At 38.2% G+C, this 20,994-nt stretch overlaps 1 protein-coding gene across 4 annotated transcripts in view; it reads left to right on the forward strand.

Moving 5' to 3' along the window:
• LOC140190891 (ABC transporter B family member 1-like) overlaps window positions 1-20,994 on the forward strand; it is a 135,557-nt gene that overhangs the window by 92,999 nt on the left and 21,564 nt on the right. For 3 of the 4 annotated variants that reach the window (XM_072247829.1, XM_072247831.1, XM_072247832.1), the window contains 2 exons: window positions 4,975-5,028; window positions 12,728-12,844. In XM_072247829.1, coding sequence (XP_072103930.1) covers window positions 4,975-5,028; window positions 12,728-12,844 — 171 coding nt within the window. The remainder of the gene's footprint in view (window positions 1-4,974; window positions 5,029-12,727; window positions 12,845-20,994) is intronic. The other variant, XM_072247830.1, reaches the window with a different exon arrangement.

The following is a 20,994-nucleotide window of genomic DNA, read 5'->3' on the forward strand; positions in this document are numbered from 1 at the left end:
AATGCTGAACTGAAGTCTATGAGCAGTATTCAAGCGTATGTGTCTTTTTTTGTCCAGGTGGGTTAGGGCCAGGTGGAGGGTGAAGGCAATGGCGTCGTCTGTTGAACGGTTGGGACGGTATGTGAACTGCAGGGGGTCCAGTGAGGGGGGCAGCAGGGTCTTGATGTGCCTCATGACGAGCTCTCGAAATACTTCATGATGATGGACGTGAGTGCGACAGGATGGTAGTTGTTGAGGTAGGACACTGAAGACTTCTTCGGCATGGGGACGATGGTGGTGGCCTTGAAGCTCGTAGGAACGATGGCGCTGCTCAGGGAGATGTTGAAGATGCCAGTGAGAATCTCAGCTAGCTTGTCTGCACATCCTCTAAGAGCCCCAAAAAAAGGTAACTGATCATAACTTTTCACCTACAAATTGAAATAAAGCGACATAGGTGACATCAAGGCTCAATGCCTTCGATGCTCATTTTAACCATCAAAACATGGAGAAACCTTCACAAACTCCCATAGTGATATCAGTGACTGTGGCCGGTGTGAGGGCATCCTTTGGGGGAGAATCCATGGAAAGGATTTAGCCCAGATAGGATACCTGGACGAGTACTAAAGGCCTGTGCTGATCAACCGGCTGAACTGTTCATTGATATCTTTAACCTCTTGCCTTGGCAGTCTGAGGTACCCACCTGCTTCAAGAATAATATGGTAACCTGACCCAATGACTGTTGTCCATTTAGCACTGACATCAACTGTGATGAGGTGCTTTGAGAGGTTGATGATGAAACATATCAGCTCCTGCCTGAGAAGTGACTTGGATTCGCATCCATTGTCAAGGACCCCCACCACCTAGATCATGCTCTTTTCGTTTCTGCCATTAGGAAGAAGATACAAGAGTCTTGGGATCTGCACTGTCAGGTTCAGGAAAAGTTATTATCCCTCAGCTATCAGGCTCCTGAACCAGCGTGGATAACTTCCCTCAGCTTCACTCGCCCCATCACTGAACTGTTCCCACAACCTATGGACTCACTTACAGGGACTCTTCATTTCATGTTTATTGGTATTTATTGCTTGCTTATTTAATTACTTATTTATTTTTCTCTCTCATATTTGTAGAGTTTGTTGCCCTTTGCACATTGGTGGCTTGTCTGTTCTGTTGGATGTGGTCTTTCATTGATTCTATTATGTTTCTTGGATTTACTGTGTATGCCCATAAGAAAACAAATCTCAGTGTTGTATCTGCTGACACATGTACTTTGATAATGAATTTACTTTGAACTTTGAACCTTTGGATCGACTTAAGTATTGCAGTTTTGGAGTCAATTTCCTTGAAAATGTAACTGGAATGAATGCCTTCCTAAACCAGACAGGGTGACTGGGTTTTGTTGTTAAAGGGAGCTTATCCTTCTTCCTGCCTATGTTAAGGCTCATTCTCTTCTTTCCTTCCTATCCACAATCTTTGCTAATATCTTGAAAATAAATCAGTCAAAGCTTATATGTAGACTGGGGAATGTTGGTCTGGGGGCTGGTGGTAAGAAAGCAGAAAATGTTTAAGCATCTGTACTGTAAAAGTTCCTAGAAGAATTTCAACAAATATAAACTGTCACTTGTTTCTTGTTCAAGTATTGTTCTGAGAACTTCATAGTCACATGCAAATGTTCTGCCACAACCATGCATCATTTGATCAGCTGGCACATTTAGGTGTAGAATGCTTAGTAGTTTTTATTTCATTTTTAAGACTGATCTCATGGTTTCTGGAATTATATTGGTATTTATTATAAATGGGATGTATTAGCTATGAGATTGTGGGAACAGCAAGGCAAGATACCTTGCTGCAGATCTCGGGTGGTTGCATTAACCATTGCTTTCTACAATATTATTTCAAGGATAATTGTTGCACCACATTTCAGAAAAGGTGATTTAAAGATATTCTGTAATCTTACTGGAGACCGTTTTAACTGCATGGTTTGCCTTGCTTTTGCAGCCAAGCATTTGGTCTGAGTATGCAGCCAATGTGCTTCATGCGATGTGATTACAGGCAGATAAAACAAAATACTGTTCCCATGTGCTACTACTGATAAAATTTGCATTATGAACTGAGATAAATACATAAGCAAATCATTAAAATATATAAGCTGTTATCAGTCTTTAATAACACATGAACCATGTAAAATTAGATGACACTTTATTCTTATTTCTATGAAAAAATAATGAAGGAGAAAACTGAAAATAATATTAGAAATAATAGAACATAGAATAGTACAGCACATTACAGGCCCTTCGGCCCACAATCATTTTATATTTTAAAAATTACAAGAAACTTTGCTCAACTGTATCATGATGGGAATACCAGGTAATAACTTAATCTTGCATTTCAACAATAATGACTGTAATTATGTATACTATTGCTCTGCAAACTCACCACGCTACTGGGAGCATGGTAAATTTATAAGAATGAGTTATAAAAATGAGTCATCTTTATTCATTATTTGTATTTTAATTAGAGAATGTTGGTGTAAGATAAGAGAAATAGCTAACCTTTGGTTTAGATAATGGTATAAAAGTTTCTACACAAATATCAAATAATACAAGCAAAATTTAAAAGATCTAATTGGACCACGGAATATCTGGGTGTTTAGATTCCTTTTGCATGCTTCACTTTGAAATTTTTTGAGGTGTATCTTTCAGGTGTGCTGATAGGGTGAGAAAGCCTGGGTTAATGGTGGGGGCAACATTATTGATCAATAATGATGAAGATTAAGAAAGACAAGAATGATAGAATGCAGTGATGTAGCACAAAAAATCAACTGAGAGATGAATGTAAAGTAAGTTTGAACAGTTAACATCCTTAAAAATAACTATTAACTGCATTGAAAATTGTATGATTTTTATTGTATCCTTTTCAGGATGGAGAGGTTAATTGATTTTTTTACTGACAGTAATCACTTTTTAAGTGCCAATCATAACTTTCAGCAGCATATTTAATGGCAAATTTAGTAAATCAAATCTTGGCATTGAAAGCAACAATGCAGTTGGTTGAAAGCATTTGGCAAAGTGGATTCAGTTGGCTGGTGAGTTCTAGAGATTTGAATTCATGCAAATTTCCTAATCCATGAATTTGTTTCTTGATACATTGTTTTTTCACAAAATATGGCTCAGTGGAGTTTGTCTTGGTTTTTAATCACTGGAATTGTTGGAGTTTCAAAGGCTAGTTCCTTAAAATTGTAATCACTCAGGTTAGAGGAACACCACCTGTGTAGCATCCAACCTGATGGCATGAACTTCGATTTCTCAAATTTCTGATAATGGCACCCCTCTCCCCTTCACCATTCCTCATCCCCTTTTCCCTCTCTTCATCTTATCCCCTTATCTGCCCATTGCCTCCCTCTGGTGCTCTCTTCCCCCCCCTTTCTTTCTTCCATGACCTTCTGTCCTCACCTATTAGATTTCTCCTTCTCCAGCCCTTGTATCTCTTTCACCAATGAATTTCCCAGCTCTTTACTTCACCCCTTCCCCTCCCAGTTTCACCTATCACCTTGAGTTTCTCCCTTCCCTCCTCCCCGCCCCCTTTAACGCTACTCATCTTTTTTTTTCCTTCCAGACCTGCTGAAGGGTCTCGGCCAGAAATATCCACTATACTCTTTCCATAGATGCTGCCTGGTCTGTTGAGTTCCTCCGGCATTTTGTGTGTGTTATCTTAATCACTAAATGTATTCCATGTTGCTTATAGAATGCTCTGCTGAAAAGGGGAAGATTCAATGGGGAGAATTAATTCCAACTATTTTTATTTGTAAATGAATTATTGATGGTAAATGGATCTAGATAGAATAATTGAGCTCCCTGTTAATGTATAATGCTAGCACAGTGTTAATTTTCCCTTCTGGGACTTCCAAAATTTGTGCTTTGATTTTCAGGGGTATGGTTTTGGACTTCTGTTTTCATTTGTGAACTTTAATCCATTTTCCACAGAATTTGAGTTGATTTTAAGTTGATAGCAGTTTTGCTGAGTGCAGTTCAACCAAGAAATTGGTTTATGGGCAAACTGTGGAAAAATATTGCACCATTTTAATTTAGCTTTCGATCGAATTACACCATTTCCTGGATATAACTAATAAGCTCGTATCATTGATGTGAACAAAGTGGTTAGTGCATTTATGGATATTAATATTTGACATGTACATTTGAAAGGCAAAAAACATAGGATGCATTTCACTGCATTAGTCCCATTGGTATTCTCAGTGGTTACAGACATCTTAGTGTCTGGGAATATATTATTTCAAAGGTAGCTAGTGAATGCTTAGTGAACTAGAAAGTAATGTTAGAAACCAGATATTGGCTTCTCCATTTCTGTCAACTAATCAGACAATTGACCTTGTTTCTGTGTTTGCCTCTTCTGTAGGATTAAATTCAAGAAACCTTTGTATTGACCAGACTGTCTGAATTTATTACTTAAAAAAACAAATTTTAGTATTTATGCATGTTATATAAGTGTGGTGAGCTTTTTTTTGTCATTCTGTATTGGATCTGAGGAAATCAAGTAATATTTCATGAAGTATTGAATAAATTGTCCTAATTTGCCCAGTGCTTCGAAATACCATGTGAAGAAAGGGCACCACTGATCTAGAAAAAAATAAGTATACTTTCTTATTTTGAGAGGACATCGCCTTTCAGAGGAAGTGCTTATCTTCTTGTATAATTACATTCTTGCTTTAACTAGAATTGCCAAAGTTCAAAGGTCATCTTTTGTATTTAGCCAATGCTTAATATCTACTGATACCTGAGCACTCTTCCGTTCTGCTGTTGTTATTACTTAATTACCTTTGCCTATCATAAGGGCTTGCCAAGTTAGCTTCCTTTAAAAATCTTAATTCTTGACTACATTTTATTCTCCTTTCTAAAATAATAACAAAAATAAATGCAAAGCCTTAATACTCTGCTGGTCAAATTTTAGCTAAATGTGATTTTTTTCTTTCCTTTTAAACAGGTGATTGATGCAGCCAAGAAAGCAAATGCTCATGATTTCATTTTGTCATTTGAGGTGAGGATATGGATGCATGAAATAATATCAATTACTGATTCAATATCCAGTTTTGCATGTAAGCACTAAATGCTTTGTGAAGCATGATTCTATTCCCAGTTTATCCTGGGGAAAAAAAGATGATTTTTAAAAAAAAGACAATGATCTGATGGGTTTTGTTTGCAGTAAAGCAGTAATGTTGAGCATGTGCATTTTAGCGTGTTAAGAGTTTACAAGGATCAAAAAACAGTTGAATGAAGTACTGCCAGAATGGAGATGTATGTTTGATTTGCCATGAATAGTGCAGGCTCAGAATAAGAAAAGCAAAAAGCTTTTTTTCTTGTGTACTAAATTAGGAATGCTAATAGAAAATCTTCCCAGGAAGTCTTGGAACAACCTGGACTTTTACTCATTTAAAGGAATAGAATTGTTTGGTGTATAAAAGAAATGTTGCTTTGAATGAAGAAAGCACGGTTAAGGATCAATTTTATTTGTCACATATACATCAAAGCATCCAGTGAAGTGTGTCGCTTGTATCAAATATCAACACAGATCGAGGATGTGCTGGGCAGCCCACAAATCTCTTCTTGCTTCTGGCATCAACATGGCATGCCTATGGCTGACAAATCCTTATGAAGCCATACGTCTCTAGAATATGGAGGAAATCGGAGCAACTAGAAGAAGCCTCTGTGGTCATGGGGAGGACATACAAATTTCTTATAGATTGATCCTGCATTGCTGGTGCAGTAATGCTTCAGATTAACCAGTACACTACGGTGTTGCCCGGTTATGATTTCATGGAGCTATTGACTTCAAGAATGATTGTAGAAGGGTTAATAGGTTTAAGTTGTTACCTGCTGGTTAGATTTGAAAAACGTGAAAGAGTCTGCCTTTATGGTTGAGGACAAAATTTGAACAGGCTGCAACTGGCGTAAATAGAATATTAATCATAAGTTGAAATTTTGAGAGTTTGATTTTTAAAAGGAACTTTTAGTAACACGTGGAGAATATTGCCAAGTCACCTATTGCTCAAAGAACAGTGATACTTTTCACATATATTAAGGTACTGCCTTTCTGGAAAAACTACATGCCTCCTTTTTCAAGGTGGTGGGAAATACTCATCAAGATTTGAATGCAAAAATAGTTTTTAAAGTAAACTCCATTGAAAAAATGGTTAAAGTGATTGGTGTCTAGGATCTATTAAAAACAATCCACTTGGAGAATTTTTGTATTGTGTAAGTAACTTTGCAAGTTTGATAAGGAAATAAAAAGTTTTATTTATTTCCTACATTGCCTTTCCATTACTATTACCCTTGACACTGATCATGGATGAAGTATTGCTGAGCAATGTAACAATTCAGTAAAACCGACAGAATGGTAATCATAACTCTTTGGAGCAGCCCTCCAAAAGGAAGTGTATGGGAAGCATAATGTGATCGTTGCAAGGAATTCAATAATTGAGAGACAGAAATAATCCATTTGTAATCCAGTAGATAAATGGCCTGCTGCCATATTAAGAAACTTCTTGAAACATATTGAAAGGATCTAGAGAGGAGAAAGCAGGATGATCCATTTCTTCTGTTCAGTGTTGGGACAGCAAATTGGGGAAAATGGGGACTAGATGTCACTTCAGGGGAGTAGCAGATGATGGGAGCTAAATCAGAATCAGGTTTATTATCACTGACTTGTGTCCTGAAATTTGCAGCTTTAGAGCTGCAGTACAGTGTAATGATTAAATTACAAAAGGAAAGAGCTGCAGTACAGTGTAATGATTAAATTACAAAAGGAAGTATTTTTTTAAAGTGTGAAAAGGGAGCAAAATAGTGAGGCAGTATTTAAGGATCATTCAGGAATCTGATGGCGGAGGGGAAGAAGCTGTTTCTAAAATACTGATGATACTGATAAAAATTGATGATAATTATGAAAAGAGGGCATGTCCGAGATGCTGAGGGTCATTCTCAATGAGACGTCACCTTTTGAAGATGTCCTAATGTGGAAGACTAGCGAGCTAGCGATGAAGCTGGCTGAGTTTCCAACTCTCTGCAGTTTTTATTTCGGATCGCATGCATTGATGCCTCCGTACCAGAGGATGATTCAGCAAGTCAGAATGCTCTCCGTGGTACATTTGAAGAAACTTGTTAGAGTCTTTGGTGACATACAAAATCTCCTCAAACTCCTAATGGAATTTAGATACAAACATGCCTTCTTTGTAATTGCATCAATTTGTTGGGCCAAAGATAGATCTTCAGAGATGTTGATATCCAGGACCTTGAAGCCATTAAATTAAGGAATAGGTCCTTGAGCGTTAGAACTTCTGGATTATTATACAAGTTAAGCATAAATTGGTGTAGAGAAATGGATGAGAGAAGATAACACATAGATGAGTGGGAAAGACTCGATCTATTTCTAGGGACATTGGAAACATTTATTGGACATGAAGGAAACCTGAACTCCAAGAGTTAAGTGTAAGAGGAGATTAAACAAACTGGGACTGACTTGGTTTTCAAGATATTAAAAGGAACGGACAGAGTTGAAAGACACTATTTATTTTTGATGATTGAGAAGTCTAGAACGAGAGACTATAGACTAAAAATTAGAGCCAGAGTTTTGAGGAATGAAATGAGGAAATAATACAAAGAACAAAAAAGTCTGGAATTTTGTTCATCTTGGTAATAAATACCAGGTCAACTATTCATTTTAAATCTGATACTTCTAGAGTTGTTAACCATCTATATCCAGGGATAAAGGACAAAGATAGGCATATGCACTTTAGTTTGAGATCAGGCATAATTATACTGAATTGAAGAAAAGGATTGAGAGCATGTGTCCCCTTCTGTATGTACGTTTCACCATCAAGAATTTGAAATGGGCAAGTTGTTTCTCACATAAGTTCACTAGTGTCTTACTTAGCTTTTGTTTTGTCTCCCAAGTACTTTGCATTTAATCTTGTATCTGTATTCCATTGTGTTAGACTTCCAAACAACAAGAAATGGCCTGATTTTGTCTCCTTTTGTTTACATTATTTTACACACACATTTACAAAAACTTGTTTATTAACTAAACAAACCGACTATTCATGAGAAAATTCTATTAACTACCTTGATGTAGTTTGAAGCAACACAACATTCATCTTTTTTGTAATTAAAGTGCTTTTAGCTTGCAAAGTAAGATCAAAAATCCATTTTTTCATCATAATGCCATGTACAGCATTTTCTTTATCCTTCATGTGATCATCTATTTTTTTCCTTAAAATTCCAGACAAACTGAATAGTAAATGGAAACCATGTGTTGTTTTTAAGTACCTACTAGTTAAAAGCAAAACATGTCCATTGTTATTAAATGAATACCAGACAGGCTGAATCAAACCATATTGAGCATTCAAAATGCTGATCAGGCTAAATCTAACAAAGAAAATTAAATATGGCTTTTAAGCTTAACTAGTTTCTTTATTGCCAAATCGGCAATGTGGCATAATTACCCTGACTTGTCATTTTTCTGTTTACTGCAATAGAAAGTGATGTTACATCAGTGCTTTAACACATGATATGCTCTTATTGCATCAATGTAATTTGCAATATCTTTAACATGTGCTATTCTCATCTACTCTGCAGTAAAGTAAAATCTCTATTACTGACTTCAAATGGCACTGCATGTTGCAATTTGATCATGAGACACTAGTACTTGCTGTTGTTAGCCATTGGCATTTTAAAAAAATAACAAGTTGAGAATCCAATAAAACAGTCTCAACAAACTCAGTTCCATTATCCAGAATAACGAGGCTGAAATTTATTTCAAGGTTGCAAGCAACTTGGATACTAATTGGATCCTTGTCCTCCCTGATTGGTGTAGATCTCTATAGCCCGTCAGGTCAATGAAATGCTTCAAAATTTGTGACAACTTTGTCAGTAGTGGTCACGACCATCACTAAGTATCCACTTCTCAAGGTTTTTAGCATGGGCAATTAGAACAATGAAGAAGAAGAAAGCCCTTAACTCTGAGTGGAGTCATCGGGTCGTCGTCATGACGGCGTTTTTTTAGCAAGCTTTCTTATTTTTACGAGGCTGAGTTGCTAGCTCGATGGTCAACCCAGCACAGATGGAAAGCATGCAAGGGAGCCGGCTGGATTCGAATTCGGGAGCGTTCGCTCCTGAGGTCCGGTGCTAATGCCACTACACCACCAGCCGGCAATTAGAACAATATTTTATCATTTATTACCAATTGAGCTGTTAATTGTAATCATAATGGAATGTTCGATTTCAAGAGAATTCATTAGGCAGAAGTGTTCTCTAATTGAATTCAGAATGAGGTAAAAGTTTCACTGCACACTCAAACTCCCTGCGATGAATGTAAGCAGTGATAAGAATTTTTGGTTACTCTGTCACTCTGGCTTGTTTTCTGTTTGAATCACTCACTCCGTAGGTGCTGTTTGTGGTGGTTACAAAGTGAGTACCTCATTCATTATAAAGGTTTACATTTTTGTAAGTCTGAAACTGTCTGTGTGATCTAATTATCATAATTTATCCACTTAATCAATGCTCTACCTTATTTAAAAAAGAAAACGTAGAAAAGTGAGGCCCAAGTAACTTTGAGATTGGAATTCTGAAGGAATAAAGTATCCTAACTGCATTAATGAGTTCACTAGTGATTCCAATTGCATTGTTGATCTGGCAGAGCCAGTGGCAAATTGGATGCTACTTCAGAATCCTGATCGAAATAGTTCAACATCAGCCTTGCAGTAAGAGCATGACTTTAATACATCTGTAGAGATGAGATGGGTCCGTCTCGTCTCAGAAACTTGTGCTGAAACATTCACAGTCAGATTCATTGATCTCATGCTGACCTGATGTTGGCTGACTCACCAAAAGGAAAACCAAAAGGCTGGTGGGGCTATGAATATTGAACTTAAAACTCTTGGTGCTTGACAGCTCAAAGAACTTAAAAGGGATTGATAACTCTTTGATTCCCCAGTGTAGTCAGGGTTTCCTCATCCTTATGGATGTTCAGAAAATTAGCCTGTCAGTTCCAAAATAACTTCCAGGTTTGTTCATGTTGCAGTCAATGGGGGTGGATGTCAAGGAAGATCTCCAAGAAGTAAAGTGCTAGCAAGCCCCATTCTTTGAAGGCAAAAGAGACTGCAGATGCTCGAACCTAGAATGAAAACAAAGCTGGCTCAAGCAGCACCTGTAGAGACGAGTTTTATAAGACGTTTAGAAGTGAGATTCTGCATGAGGTGGGATACAGGCCAGTTGGTGTTGGAGGAACCAGATGGGGAGGAGATTATAGGTGGATGGAACAGAGGGGGGAGGGGTGGATCAATCAAAGGCTGATAGGTGGACTAGGTGGTGAGGGTATGCTAGGTAGATAGAACAAGGTAGGGAGAGGGAATAGGAGGGATGACAAAACAAAGGGAAAAATGTAGACAGGTGAGTGTTTATGGAAAGAGAGCACTGGGGTTGTGCATTAACTGAAATTCAAATAATCAGTAGTCATACCATTGGGTTATATGTTGTTTAAGAGGATTATGATATGTTGTTGTTCCAATATACATTTGGCCTCTCCTTAATGGAGGAGGCTGAGGACAGACAGGTTGGTGTGGTATTGGAAAGTTACTGTGATGGGTACAACTGGAAGCTTAAAATCACCATTGCAGACAAAGCACAAATGCTCCTCAAAATGGTTGTCTGGTCTGCACTCATTTCCACCTGTGTAGAGGAGAACACATACCATGAATTGAAAGGTTGGAAGGGGTGTAGGTGAATCTCCGGAGGGCTGTTTGGGGGAGCGGAGAATGAAGGGGCAGAAGCTGAGTTCTACTTGGCTCTGTGGGACTGAATTGCTCCAGAACTGTTGGAGATGTACAGCATATTTCTAACTGTTCAGAATCTTTGAAGGACATCATTACCCTTGCATCAGAATGGCGAGTTGGAAAAAGAAGCAACATTGGCAATGCATCTGGCAGTTTAATGTGGATTACATTTTACTGACTAATGTCATCAAAAATTGAGTCAGGCCAACTCTGGGGATGATGGTTCACCTGGAATAGACTTGTGCTACATTAATAAGGAATATGATTCCTAATATGTGGGGCAAAGAAGATGTGCTTTATCAGCATGAACCAGGAGAAGATTTTTTTGGGTAGTTGCCCAAGTAACGTACATAAGGGTTGTACTCTTCAAAATGAAGTTTGGTGAGAAAATCTGCAGTTGGATAAGAGTTCTTAAATCAGGCGTAAGTTGCACCATCCAGTGATGAAAGGTTATCATACTGAAAGATTATCACTTCAGCAATATTTGCTGACTCACTTTCAAATTCATACGTCTCCCATTTGATGGCTGGCACTGTCTAAGACACAGGACTTGTGTGCCAAGAGATACACTGCAAAGTTGCTTTACTGAATGAGCCGTGTAGGATCCTCCCACAGCTGCATATTGAGAGAGTGGAGCCATAGGTTTATTCTTCCTAAAAGCCTGTCAGAGTTGACTCTAATGGAATGTATGTGAAATAAAAGTGGACCACATTCTGACATGATGTAAATATTTTATGTCGTTGGGTGTGATATGTTTCATGCTGTGAAGTGACACAAGACTATCTTGTATTATCTAGTTTTGAATTTTATGAAGAAAATAAAGTTAGCTGCCCTGTAAGAAAAGCATTAAAGCTGTCTAGTGAATCCACTACAGCAGATTGTCTTCCCAAAACCCTTTTCCTACCTTGGCCTTCTCCCCATGCCACACATCCCAACCTCTTAGCTTCTGAATGTACTGTTTAGTTAAGAAAGGGTGTGCTTTCACTGGAGAGGGTTCAAAGGAGGTTCACAAAAATAATTCTGGGATAAACAGTCTTGTCCAGTGAAGAGCGTTTGATGGCTATGGGCCTGTACTCATTGAAATTCAGTAGAATGAGGGGTGACGCCATTAAGACCTGTCAAATGTTGAAAGGCCTCAACAGAGTGGATGTGGAGAGGATGTTTCCTTTGGTGGGGGAGTCCAAGACCAGAATACCTTCAGAATAGAGGGGCGTCCATTTAGAATGGAAATGAGGAGGAATTTCTGTAGATGGAGAGTGATGAATCTGTGGAATTCGTTGCAACACGGGGCTTTGGAGGCCAAGTCATTGGGTATACTTCTTGAGTTGATAAATTCTTGATTAGTCAGGGCATAAAAGGATACAGGAAGAAAGCAGGAGAATGGGGCTGAGAGGAAAAATGGATCAGCCATGATGAAATGGCAAAACAGATTCGATGGGCCAAATGGCCTAATTCTGCTCCTGTATCTTATGGTCCTATGTATTGACATTGTAGCTCGAGTATTGGACTCAGCCACCTCCTACTGCCTGTTTGTGAAGTATCTTTTCATCACCAGAATCTTCACCACACCCAGAACTGATTGTGGGTAGGATAGTAAGCCACAGCTAAATTCTTGAGGATGTACTGATAGTGTTGCACTTAAGAATTTCGTTTATGGATCACTGAACAGGAACTCACCTGAAGCTTTTATGGATCTGGAATCTCAAATAAGTGTTTTGATTAAATATGAGGAATTATTAACCATGAAGAGTGCACTAGGCTCAATCCAAGTTTCTATTGGTTTAGCAGCATGGGTGTTGAGAATTCATATTTGCTGCTACTAGCAAAAAATTTTGTGCATGCTATTTTTTCTGTTCTGGTACTTGACCATAAATTACAACATGTAACAACAACCAATTTGATTTGTGCTTCTAGAATGGTTATGAAACGATAGTGGGAGAGCGTGGAATCAGACTCTCAGGAGGCCAGAAACAGAGGATCGCTATCGCCAGGGCGCTTATTATGGATCCTGTGTTGTTGCTACTGGATGAGGTTAGACTTACATAGTACAAAGCAAAGAAAAATTTAATCTTTGTAGATTAATGGCTGATGTTTTTAACTTCTTAGTAGAAAACTACCCTAAGATGACTGTGGTATTCCAATACAGATCATCCCCATCTTACAAACGTCCAACTTGTGCACAGCCCATAGATACAAACAGGTATTTGGGATATTGTTGGGATCAATATTCCCTCTAAGGAACATTTCTGCTGTTTGCACACAAAGGAATTTAAATTGCACAGAAGAGGTTGTTACCCTCTACCACGGTGGCATGTTAAATATATTTCATGATCATACGACATAACATTTCCTTTTCCAGTTTCTGATGTGGATGGTGTTAACAATGAGGAATTTGCGATGATTTGTCTGCAGATTTTAGAACTGGCCTATTTATACTCTTTTTATTGAAGAAATTATTCACTGCGCACGTGTTGTTGTCACCGGGCAAAAAGCTACACAGCACAAGATTTTTGCGCACCTTGGCCATTACAAATTAGAGGGAGCATTGGTAGGGAGGGATTTTCTTTATGCTGCCATATTGAAATCTGGTTCACTGTAAATTATTTGTGCTATGAGCAATTCACAGAAACAGAAAATTATCTTAACCTATGGAGGATCTGTATTGTAAATTATCTACAGTTGCAATATTTTTACATCCATCATGTTCTGGTTTCAAGATGTATGAAATATCACTGAGTAATTTACGTCATGCCTGCTCTGAAATTTTAGATCTTGACATGAGTTCTATATACACATTTAGACAAATTTAGTTTCTACTCAAATGCTGTGGGGCAGTGATCCATTGCATTAATTAAATTCTACTTTTTATTTTGATACCAAATCAGAATTTTAATTTTGCATGTCTTGAATGTTTATGTCATTTGAATTTCGAATGGAATCGTTCCGATCTTTCAAAATTAATGGTCAAATCTGATTAATGCAGAAACACTGGTGCTGTCATCACAAGTCACATTTTTTCCTCTTGCCTGTGCATCAGTAGAAGATTCATTTTTGGTGGTCTGCAGAAACAAATGCAGGTCGTATCAAGGACTTTTGACAGGCACTGTGAAGGGATACAAGTAAATCAAGTGACTGACAAATCGAGCACAATCTGGGAAAATGCAGAATTGTTCATTTCGACAGGAAAAAGATATGAAAAGATTATGAAGAATCTGAGTAACTAGATGCATAGTTGATAAAGGGCTAGTTGCTTGGGGCCAATGCGGCAGCATAGTGGGTTAGAGTAACGTTATTACAATGCTAGTAACCCAGGTTCAATTCCACTATAGTCTATAGGAAGTTTTTACGTTATCCCCATGACTGCATGGATTTCTTCCAGATACTCTGGTTTCCTACCACATTCCAAAGATATAGGGTTAGTAGACTAATTGGTCACCAAGATGTAATTGGGTGGCATGGGCTCATTGTGCCAGAAGGGTCTGTAACCATGCCTTATCTCTTGTATATAAAAATAAGTATATAAATAACTTGAAAAGCTAACAATGTTATTACTTTATTACCAGTGAAAATTAATCAATAAGAACAAATTTGGAATGTTTTGTACAGCATTGATCTTTTTTTTAAATGCTGTGGATGCTTTGGAAGTACTTTGGCAAAGGCCATTCAGACTGGTATGTGGAAGGGACTGGTTACCTTGTTAGAAAAGGTTGGATGTACTCGGTTTATATCTGATGTGGTTTAGAAGAGTGAGAGGGGAGTTAACTGGAGCATCTTGACTGGATGGATATAGCGGACATTTCCATTTTTGTGAGAACCTCAAACTAAAGATTCGTGTTTAAAAATAAGCAGTTGCTTATTTATGTCGGGATAAAGCGAAACTTTTCCACAAAGATTTGTGGGAATTTGGAACTCTCCTTTTAACACTGAAGAAGAGAATATTTGAATGCTCTTAAGCACAAGGATGAAGGAATTCTGGGGATGAGGGAATGTCAAGTAATAGGAATAAGCCATTCAACCCCTTCTACCTGTTCAACATTCAGTAAGATTATGACTGATCTATGCAATTGGGTCAGTCATAATCTTATTGAATGTGGAGCAAGCACAAGAGGTTGAATGGCTTATTCCTGTTACCTTGTATCTTTATCAAATCTAAAACTTGGATTACAGAAATGTATTTTTTGGAATGGGCAAACTTTTAAATGAGAGTCCAGGGTAAAATTGACAATTGCCTTGATTGTGGATTGATTGGTGAGGCCAACAAATCATGTTTAACTAACTTGATGTATATTTTGATGTGGTAAAACTGGAATGATTGAGGGAAGTCCACAAGGACTTTCAGAAAGTGTTTGAGAAAGTACGGTTTAATAGGTATCGTCAGGGCTGAAGCCCATGGAATTAAAGGGGCAGTATCCAGATGCTGGGAAATAGGGAGTAGACATGAACTAATGCTTCTCAGACCAGAGGAAAATGTACATTGGTTTTTCCCAGAGGTCATTTCCAGGACTGGTGCTTTTAATATACATAAATTACTTCACAATTTCCACCTGTGCATCAGGCTCAAAAGTTGAAAATTAATGAACTGTGAGAGTTAGTACAGGGCTTCAAGAAGATGTGGACAGGTTGGTGAATTGAATGGACATGTAGCATATAAAATTTAATGCAGAAAGTGAAAATTTAGTTTCCTTAAGAAGGGTGAAATGAACTGGAGGGCACAATGTTAAAGTAATATGAACACAGATGTGGAGGTATGTGTATATAAATCATTAAAAGTGGCATGATGGTTTGAGAAAGCAGTGATGGAAGCGTCGGATCATGGGACTGACGGGTATCATGGTCACCACAGTAACATAGTGGTTAGCACGACACTACTACAGTTCAGAGTGTCAATTCCAGAATCCTCTGTAAGGAGTCCTTGTACATCCTCCCCGTGGAATGCGTGCGTTTTCTCCGGGTCCTCCAGTTTCTTCTCACAGTCCAAAGACGTACCGGGTAGGTTAACTGGTCATTGTAAATTGTCCTGTGGTTCAGTTAAGGTTAAATTGGGGTCATCAGGGAATGCTGGGCAATGTGGCTTGAATGTCTGGAAGGGTCTATTCCATGTTGTATCCCTAAATAAATAATAAAGGCATTAAGCACAAGAGTGAGATGGTAGAATGAATCTATGAAACACCGATTAACCCATGAGTTTTATGTCGAATTCTGGGTGCTGTGCATGATGGAACAAAAATGCAGACCTTGGAGAAGATACAGAAAACCTTTACTAGAATGTTTTAATGATGAGGGATATTGGCAAAGCAGATGAACTGGACAGTCTGTGGCTATTATCCTTTGAAGAGAGAACTGGATCTGATAAAGTATTTTAAGTTATAATGAAGAATCCAACTAGATGGAAAGGTCAAGAACCAGATGCCACAAAATGAAAGTAATTGGTAAAAGTTGCATTAGGAAAAATGTTTTAAATACAGTGATTGTTGTGTCTGAAAAATACTGTCTCAGATGTTTAGTGGCAGGTTGAATTATGCTGTTCCAAAATGAACTGGATAAGCACTTGAAAGGGGGAAGGGAAAGTGCACAGGCCTGTCATGGACTTGCTGACAAAATGTCTGCTTCCCATTCTATAACCTGTTCAGAACTGTAGAATAGAGCTGCTGAAGATGAAGTTGTGTGGCAAGAGAGGATTAACAAAAGATGAAGAGCCTGAGGAGCAGAAGATTAGAGAAATGACAGTTGCATTATTTACAAAAAGCTGAACAAAGTTGAAAAGCTGCAGATGTATTGAGGGTGCATTTAACAATGCACAATCCTGGTTTAACAAAATATTTTGTCAAGGTAGATGTGTTACATACTCAAGTAAAATAGTTGTAATTAGTTTTTCCAAATTATAAAATTAAAACTAAAATCTGAAAGTGTTCTAAAGAAAATTCCATGAAGTATCTCTGGCAAAGTAATAGTTTATGGGAACTAAAAGAATGAATTCCTCTGACTTTTATCTCCTCTATTTTCAGTGACAAAATAATTTGATAATTGCCAAGCATTAAGGCCGACCAAGTGATGAAAGCATTAAGTACTCTAATGTCACCATTTGCCAAAGCTGGTCACAACATGGCATTAACTAAGCTTATCCTGATCACTAATCCATCTGATACACAGAGGAAATTTACTCTATTATGGCATTGCATCTACCACCACAGCTCCCATGAGCACACCAAAAAGTTGTCATACAAAAATATTTACAAATATTTTGTACAAGACTTCTATTCATGATCTGCCTTGCTTTAGGTGTTCCTTTGATGTGGCCAGTTGGATGCAATAGCTGGTACATGATGTAATGTCTTAATTTTGAATTGTCTTTTATACAAATGTAGGTGATATAGGTAGTAGTGCAGGAATTTTGAGGACCCTCAGAGTAGAAAGGAGTGCACTGTAATGGTTCTATGAATCAGAGTTGAATTTTTTTTTGTTTTTAAAACAAATGCTGATCATAATCCAGGATGATTCTGGGAGGAATTGACCAAAACTCATAAGTTTTCAGATTTCATCTGGTCGCATATAAAATCGAAAGAATATATGAATGTTTGTATCTGTTCATTCAGTGCCGACAACCCTTGCTAATATAAAATCTTTTTTAACCCTTCAATAACCCCCCCCCCACCACCACCACCACCACTCCTCCACCTTTTTAACACAATCTGTGGCAGGGAGGGCTACTTTTATAGTTTTGAAAATCTTCAAGACAGGATAGGATTCTCCACCTCCTCCAACTACACAACCTTTTAATATCCTACAGGGTAAATTGCACAAATGAGCAATAAATTAAACTGTTGGTCAAGATGCTATTGGTGCTTCCCATACTCCATGGTAAATGTTTTCAATCAGCATCTTCCCCTATAGCTCTTAAATCCGCCAATGGTTTCATGTCGATTCTCAGAAATGATCACCGTTCGTGGAAATAACCTCTGTGAGGAAGAGTAGGTTCCAAACTTAGCAGGAATTTAAAAATAACTTCACAAATATAATGGCTGTCATTAAATTAATTACAAACCATAATGCAATTTTAGGGTTCTGTGACTGCAGTAGAACTTAGTGTGTTAATCATCTGAGATTGGATATCTACACTAAAAATCTGCATGTTTTTGTATCAGTTATAGTAGATATTAGATGCAAACTTTTTTTTGCCATTGTTAAGAGTTTAAAATACCCGTTTTAAATTACATGCATTTAAAAGTTGGATGTGGAATCTGAGTACGCACTTGTTCGAACAGTGAGTTTGCATCATTACTTCTCCCCATCACATTATAGCACAGGGAAACTCAATACAGCATTTTTGAAGGATAATGGATAATTAAATCCCAATTTATCCCAATTTATTACTCATTCACCTATTAATTACTATGGTAATTACAGTTCTCAAGCATTAAATAATACAATTGCGCAAAATTTTAATTCTGCTACTTTCATTTCAGATGCATTTAGAGTCAGAGTTGTATAGCAGAGAAACAGACTTTTGGACCCACTGTATTTCTGCTGACCATTGTGGTATCTATACTGATCCCATTTGGCTGCATGAATTCTGTATCCCTCTATGCCAGGGGTTCCTATGTTATGGACTCCTACCATTAACTAAGGGGTCCATGCATCCCAGGTTGGGAACCCCTGCTCTATGCCCTGTTCATTCAAGTACTTGCCCAGGTGTACCTTAAGTGTTGTTACTGTCCCTGCCACCTTCACCACGTATGGAGGCTCATTCCAGATATCAACTACTCTTTGTGTGAAAAATCTATCCCTTCTCTCACCCTAAACTTGTACACTCTCTAGAGTTGCCAGCTACTCTATTTATGCTTAACATAATTTTATATTCCCCTAATATATAACTTCTCAGCCATCTTCTCTTCTGGGAAGTCAAACCCAGCCTATCCAATAACTCAAGCCAGCCAAACCAGGCAACATGCTTGTGTATCTTTTCTGCCCCCTCTACATCATAATTACATCCTTTTAGAACTACTCTAAGTGCAACCTAACCAATATTTTTTACAATTGTAACATGATATCCCTATCTTCCACTCAGTGCCTCAATCCAGAAAGGCATGCATGCCATACATCTTCACTGCCAAACCTGTGTTTGCCACTTTCAATGAACTATGTACTTTTAACCAGAGGGTTCTCTATTCAGCAATGTTCTCCAGGGTCCTATCCTGGTTTAACTTCCTACTTTGCCCTTATCTAAGATAAACAGTTGCTGCCCACTTTTCCAGTTGATTGAAACTCTGTTGTTACTTAGACAACCTTCTTCACTGTCCAAAATACAAGCATTTTTGGTGTCATTTGCGAACCTTGGCACCAACTTTCACATTCAAATAGCTAATGTACATTGGATGCCAGTTAAGATACATATTTTTAAAAAAAAGACAAACTACTGTTTAACTGAGTGAACAATTATATATTTAAGTGAAATACAGAACAAATTAGAACACTGGCCCAATTGTAATATAGTGCAATAAAACTATTAGTTCCAAACTCTCAGTCTGAGGTATAATTTTTAATAATGTAATAAAGCTTAGTGTTGAATAATGGTGGACATCAACATTATATCTTGAATTATACTGCTAGCAGTTGTATCTTTCTATGCTTCAGAAGTTTTAAATAATGCAACCTACTGTAATTTTTTTTCCATGCATAATTAGAGCACGGGCGCCCCCCAGGGCTGTGTGCTCAGTCCACTGCTGTTCACTCTGCTGACACACGACTGTGCTGCAACACACAGCTCGAACCACATCATCAAGTTCACCGATGACACGACCGTGGTGGGTCTCATCAGCAAGAACGATGAGTCAGCATACAGAGAGGAGGTGCAGCGGCTAATGGACTGGTGCAGAGCCAACAACCTGTTTCTGAATGTGAACAAAAGAGATGGTTGTTGACTTCAGAAGGACACGGAATGACCACTCTCTGCTGAACATCAACGACTCCTCCGTAGAGATCATCAAGAGCACCAAATTTCCTGGTGTTCACCTGGTGGAGAATCTCACCTGGTCACTCAACACCAGCTCCATAGCAAAGAAAGCCCAGCAGCGTCTCTACTTTCTGCGAAGGCTGAGAAAAGTCCATCTCCCACCCTCCATCCTCACCACATTCTACAGAGGTTGTATTGAGAGCATCCTGAGCAGCTTCATCATTGCCTGGTTCGGAAATTGCACCATCTCAGATCACAAGACCCTGCAGCGGATAGTGAGATCAGCTGAGAAGATCATCGGGGTCTCTTTTCCCGCCATTACAGACATTTACACCACACGCTGCATCTGTAAAGCAAACAGCATTATGAAGGACCCCACACACCCCTCATACAAACTCTTTTCCCTCCTGCCATCTGGCAAAAGGCACCGAAGTATTCAGGCTCTCACGACCAGACTATGTAACAGTTTCATCCCCCAAGTCGTCAGACTCCTCAATACCCAGAGCCTGGACTGACACCAGCCTACTGCCCTTTACTGTGCCTATTGTCTTGTTTATTATTTATTGTAATGCCTGCACTGTTTTGTGCACTTTATGCAGTCCTGGGTAGGTCTGTAGTCTAGTATAGTTTTGTGTTGTTTTATGTGGTTCAGTGTAGTTTTTGTATTGTTCATGTAGCACCATGGTCCTGAAAAACATTATCTCATTTTTACTGTGTACTGTACCAGCAGTTATGGTCGAAATGACAATAAAGAGTGACTTGACTTGAAAACATTTGGAAAGATGTACAGTACCTGTACACTGAATGTGTCCCACATATAGAAGAAAAACAGCTGCCTTGAATCAGGAGTATCGAAAAGACATCAGTCACAAGAAGGTAGAGTCAGTGTTTGGTGTTTCTTAAGAATATCAGCTACCTTTTTGTATGCATCCTGAACGTTGTCAGTATTCCTGCTTGTTCATTAATTTCTTTGATAGATTACTTATAGGTGTTTTTGATGAGTAATCAATAAGTAGTGACATGCTTGAGTGGCCTTTCGAAAATAATTTGCAAATTGGCTTAACAATTGGTGATCATATAGATGCTGAAAACTTGATTTTGCTTTGTCTGTAAAATAAGAATTTTGATTGTATTCTGTTGCAGTAAATGCAGTCTAAGATTAATAGGGTGAACTCTTGATCACCACAATTACGGTAAGGTTGATATGGAAGTTCTCCAATTACACAACATT

The sequence above is a fragment of the Mobula birostris genome, chromosome 31, assembly GCF_030028105.1.
Source record: "Mobula birostris isolate sMobBir1 chromosome 31, sMobBir1.hap1, whole genome shotgun sequence".
NCBI lineage: Eukaryota > Metazoa > Chordata > Chondrichthyes > Myliobatiformes > Myliobatidae > Mobula > Mobula birostris.